The 5,945-nt window shown below is 42.7% G+C and overlaps 1 protein-coding gene across 1 annotated transcript; it reads left to right on the top strand.

Annotated features, from left to right (window-relative positions):
* Window positions 1-378: 378 nt before the first annotated feature.
* Window positions 379-1,971, top strand: CCR75_007058 (uncharacterized protein; the record flags this gene model as incomplete). The annotated part of the gene is made up of 1 exon (XM_067965122.1): window positions 379-1,971. The coding sequence occupies one exon, from the start codon at window positions 379-381 to the stop codon at window positions 1,969-1,971; it is 1,593 nt and encodes a 530-aa protein (XP_067820006.1).
* Between the last annotated feature and the right edge of the window lie 3,974 nt (window positions 1,972-5,945).

Raw genomic sequence — 5,945 nt, forward strand, 5'->3', positions numbered from 1 at the left:
AAATGAAAACTGTATTAATATAGTTAAGTGTCTCTTAATCTATCTTTGTAAATGCTGACTTAACTTTAATCTAATACTAAACATATAAATGAATTCTTATCTCTATCTTATCTTGTAACTCTCTTTGATTACTTCTACAGCTGATTAGTCTGCGGAATAAATACACATAATGGCCTATACCTATTTATGGATAAGAATCTAGGATATTACTTTATAAAGTAATATCCTCCAAATATGATCTACCTTTTAGATAATATATTAATTAACAACCTTTAAGTGTTAATTTCATGTAACGATACACCCCGTTACACTCCATCTAAGAGAAAATTGCCAGTCTCTATTATCCAGATGTGGCATGGTAATTGCAATATCTTAAGCATGGTGATGCTTGTTGCGCACCGACGTTGGTTCCTTTTCATGTGGTTGCTTGCTCTGGTGCTCTACATCAACACTACCACAGCGACGAATGCAGCAATTCGCGCTGTAGAAAACGTAGACGCTAGTCGTTTTAAGATGCGCACGAATGCTACGATGGATAGAGGCAACAATGACACGGAGTCGAGAGATTTTCATAAACTCGAGACAAATTTAAAAGAGCTCTTGGGGAGGGCTTTTATCCTCATGAAACAAGCAGGAAGAGACACGAATACCGTTAACTTTCTCGATCTCGCCGAGGCCACGGCGCAGCTTTCCCATGAGACCGCCGACGCTCAAAAAATCATCATGCAGAATACGTACCATAATCTAAAAGCACGCTATGGTGATTTGACGGTGGCATACTTTATCGCTGCAGCTAAATCTAGACATGACATTGCTTCAGAACTTGAGCGCTGCCAGCTAGATGACTGGGCCTCGCAAGGACTCAAGCTACAGCAGGTCTTCTCTCTCTTGAATATAAATTCGGCGAACGGCAATGCCTTACTTAATCCATTGCTGCTCACGTGCCTCGCTTACGCCAAGAAGATTGAAAGTGTAACTTCGACGGATCTATTTTTTTTTTATAACAGTCTAAGAAAGCGGTTCACCGATCTTGCATTCGCCAACATGGTCTCATCTTTAGACATTACTGATCATTCTATACTGAATGAGCTTGCTTTAAACATGCGACACATGCTGATGGATGAATTGCGGAACGACGATCCGGTGGATTTATTTCATCGTCTTTTCAAGGAGGTTGACATGGGCAATATTATAAGAAATTCGGCTATACTCATCTGGCTCGAGCTCGCATGGTCCCATAATGTTGATCCGTACCAGGTTCTATTGTTGGAATTGATAACTTCAAGAGACGCACATTATGTAGACATTGCTAAGATTGCAGCGGCGCCATACGAAGGTGAGGGCATTCGTGCCGTAGCTCTTAATCTGGAGATGGCGTTAGCACATCATTGGTACAAAGAGGACCTCAAGGATGAAGCAGTGTTTGCCATACTTGGACTCGACAAATTGACGGAAACGGATGTGATAAAAAGTCCATTTTGTGAAACGTGGTTTTATTATTATTACTTGAAGAACTTCTATTCCTCCGTGGGCAATATTAAAATGCTGAAATCGTACTTCAAAGATGACATATTCGTATTGATTCTGTTTGCTTCAGTGAAACGAAATGACGATTTAGAGAACGCCGTTTATCCACTAATGGAAGAGGCTCTTATATCGAAAAACATCGATCCAGTTCAGCTATTCCGCATTTTCTGTTTAGATGAGGCACGTGGCCAGCTTTTTGAGAACTTGTTCTTTAAATTCTGGGCAAAGTATGTAAAGTCGGTTTACCCAGATGTGAATCCGGCCAAAATAATGGTCAACATTATGGTGAATGCAGGTTATAGTATTAATACTCTCGAGGAAATCATTGGTCGAGTAATCCACGCATCAAGCCGTGAATTGGAAAGCTCGGTCCCGTTATTGAGAAACGCGGAGTTTGCACCAGATTTGTGGGCGGTGGTATTAGAGGCAAAGCAAAAGCAATAAATAAAAATATTGCTTGTTACAATGTCGAACGCTAACGAGTTGGCAATTCCGAGATCCAGGATCTCTAGTGTCATTCTATCGAAATGATATGAAGAGTATCGTTTTGATTGGTTCGGTTGAAAATTTGTCATTCCAGCATCTAGTGATGTTATCCGAGACGAGATATCCATAATGGTAATAAATATCTTTTACGACATTGATGAACAGGGTTATCGTCAGTAACAGTTTCAATTTATTATATTTATGCACAGAATTACTTTTGTGTCTGCTCTACATATGTCAGCCTCTCGAGTTAAAGATTTGTAACCGAAATAAAATAGCCCACTGCGTGGTATGTAACAAGGTGTACCGTTACATAAGTATTATTTCCTATAAAAGGAAATACGCAAATAAATACTAAATTATTATCTTTATTAATTTTTACTTAAATTGTTCCAGTTATACCAAATTTGATATCTCGTTTCAAGATACGATTGCGCGGTGCGCAAGGAGGCGCCATAATTAATCAGATAATAAGTTTCGTAGAAGATAGACGATCGTTACGTAGGAAACTAATTATATTAATACAGTTTTACTGTTTGCTAACTCTAATTCTTTAAGCTACCTTTAGTAGCTAAAGTCCCTTAGCTAATTAAAAATCCTTCCTCTGTACCCCTGTGTACGTGAACTTTCGATGCACTGTAATCAGTGCCCCGGTCGTAATCGTTATCATGTTATTACCAGTACTAGTGAAAGGTGCCCCGTTACATGGTATGTATTTCTTCGGCACTCTAGCATCGTTCGCTTAAATGTCCTTTCTGGTGTAACGAGGCTACTTTCAATAGTGATGGTAATATCTAGTTGACCTTACACTGATTACAGTGTAGGTGAGAGGCCTCGAAATTTCGTACACAAGGGTACAGAGAAAGCTTCCTTTGAAGCTAAATGTACTTAGCTTTAAGAATTTGACTGAGGCTATAATTAGGGAAAATGTAAAACTGTATTAATATATTTAGTTTCCTACGTAACGACCTTCTATCTCCTACTGAACTTATAATATTAACAACTAACTAAGTATGGCGCCTCGTTGCGCGCCGCACAATCATGTCTCACAACGATTGGCGGTGTTGATTTCATCTTCAATCAACCAATCAATAAAATAGTGTCTTATTGCATCAAGATTACCTGATTTTATAATATTATATGTGCGAAAGTACGAAAAACTTACGTCCCTTGTCCCTTACGCAACCCGTGCAAAGCTCGAAGGAGAATCAATTCCGACCTAATGGAACCGTCTACTGTGGGGATTCGTCACCTCCTACTACCATTGGAGGTGTCTGGAATATGCCATCTGTTGATGCCACTGCAGATGACGGTGACAAGTCACCTGCTAGACCAATTGTAGATGACTGGTCCAAGTCACCGTCATTGCTTGACTCAGTGGCTACAGTGAAGGCCGTCGGATCACCCGTGGCTAGTCCGTTAAACCTTTGGGCTCTAACGTGACTATTAAAGAGGCGATGACTAGGTTGTTGGATTCGTCGGACCTCTTTGGTGAGGAGTCATCTGATGATGACTCCATGGGCGACGATAACTCTGGTGACGTTAATATGCTTCACCAGGAGCAATGTGATCGTGCAGAGAAGAATGCTGCTAATGGTGCTAGTTTTTATCACCAGGAAAGAGTGATTCTAAGGATCGCTCCAGGAGCCATGTTAGCGTTAGCGTTAACAAGAGTCAACAGGAGAGGGGTCGCAATACGCTGCGACTCTCTCCTGCAAAGAAGCCCTGGTTGCCCTCTAAGGATGACCTAGCTCATTGGTTTGGTATGAGCAACGATCGATTCCATTATCCGTTGCCGTTGTTCGACCCATTCAGGCTTCACAAGCCTGGTAAGGATGAAGCGGAATTCATCATCGATGCCTTTTCCGGCATCGGTGGTACACTTGTAAGCGGGCAAAGGATGTTACACCTTTGTTCCAAGCTTCGACAGCATTTGTACAGAATCTGCAAAACATAGGCTGCGAGCCTTGCTTGACAAACTGGATGTTTTCCGGGATTGGTTCGAAAAACGGACCGTAGTCGGTGCACGCTATAAGTTGCACCGTTTGCGTTGCCTCTCGTGGGGAGAATCATGCCCATGCTGTTTTAAGGGAGCAGGTCATGCCCCTTAAAAAAGCATTTTCCCTTAAAGACCCTCATTGGAAGATGCTCATCTCTTACGAAATGCGCGTAGGAATTGATTATACCCAATCCTTTCACGAGCGCGGGAAGCGCTCGTTCTCTGTAGACCCTCTGTCAAGGAGGATGGGTCTCGTCGTACTGTTAATCGAGACCCGGAACGTCCATAATCAGTTGGGAACGAGGTTCCCAACTATAACGCGAGAATGGATACCCTCGTGAACGAACGAGATTTCTCGCTCGAACCCCTTTACCTCACGGTAATTTGAGAGGTGTTCAGCAAAAAAACGCTTTCCACCACTCGAATCCTTCACTGTATGTGGAGGGGGAGTAAAAATCGGGCTCGCCTCGGTTGACGAATCCGATTCAACATCGTGATTTGAATCGCACCATTAACCGTCGCCGCGATTTAGCGGTGACAGTTGATAATGATTCTCGTCATAAGTTAAGATATTATGCGCAGGTTGCGATTGATCAACTAGCGAACGAAAGGAAACATCAGTCCCTTTAAAACGAGCTGGTGACAGATCCTCAGAAGATACTTCTTTGGAGGAAATAGTGGATCGACTGGTTCATGAGAATTAGACTCTGTCCCGAGACCATAAGGCTTCTGCTCAGGGCCATCAGGCTTTGGCGGATGCTCTAGACCGTTCCGGTGTAATCCAGAATCGGAAGATGCCTCGTACAGGCGGAGACACCCAACATAAAACGTAGGATGCGTACGCATCCTACGAGGCAGCTCGATCGTGTACGCATTGCTTTGGCGAAGTAGTGCACGAAATGAACCGATATACCTGGCAGTAATTTATTACTGCCTACATTCGTCACTATATGTTTTGGTAGGTTTACCGTAGCCAGTGACTAGGTCGTTATGATTAAATGAAAGGATGTTTGCTCTTCCATTTTTGTCAGAGTTTCGTTCTATCCACCGCATCAGCGATAAAATTCTGCACGAAAAGGACCACTGCTTCTCTAGCCAACAAAAAATCACCTGTGAATCAATTTTATTTTTATTTTTAGTGCGACCGGTTCGCACTGCGGAAATGTTAATCTCCTCCTCTTATCAAAGCATTATTGTTCTTACTGAGTTTGTTCACTTCAATGTTGGTATCCTTCGCATTGACCGTAGGGTCTATGGGTGATGAATAAGAGCTAGAAAGTTCTTGGCTCGAGCGAGTCCCCCCCCGAATAAAACTCACTTTTAAACAAGTTAAGTATACGTGGATGGCGTAAGCCGTTCACGTAAAACGGTGTATTCTTCGTAGAAGCATGCACTGGATTGTTGATGGCAAATTCTACCATCGGCAAGACTCGCTCCAACTCGTAAAGTGGACGCATCCGCGAAGTATCTCTGCGACGATACAGTTTGCCCGCTCGGTCTGGCCATTTGTTTCAGGATGGTCGGAAGTTGACATTTTAAACTGTGTTTTAAGTGATTTAAACACAGCCGAAATTGCGCCGTGAAACTAGGGTTTCGATTGTGACCAGTTCACAGGGTGATCCATCGAGTCAAATTATCGTGTCAACAATGACACGAGCACAGCCTGTGGCTGCGGTCGACTCCGGGACTGCAGCAAGATGTAAAGTTTATAAAACGATCAATAAAACAATATTATCATTGCTCTTATGTTCGTCGTCGGGAAATCCGAAGACGGAGTCCATCAAGACAGACTGCCAACACTCTACCGGAACAGGCAGAGGATATAACGGAGCACGGATGAAGCAATGGGCTTCATCCGTTGACAAATTTTGCTAGCACGTGTGTATTTGCGACGAACTCATATTGGCGTGGCCAGTAGAAGGCGAGACTTATC

Source organism: Bremia lactucae, linkage group LG4, assembly GCF_004359215.1.
Source record: "Bremia lactucae strain SF5 linkage group LG4, whole genome shotgun sequence".
In the NCBI taxonomy this organism is placed as follows: Eukaryota; Oomycota; class Peronosporomycetes; order Peronosporales; family Peronosporaceae; genus Bremia; species Bremia lactucae.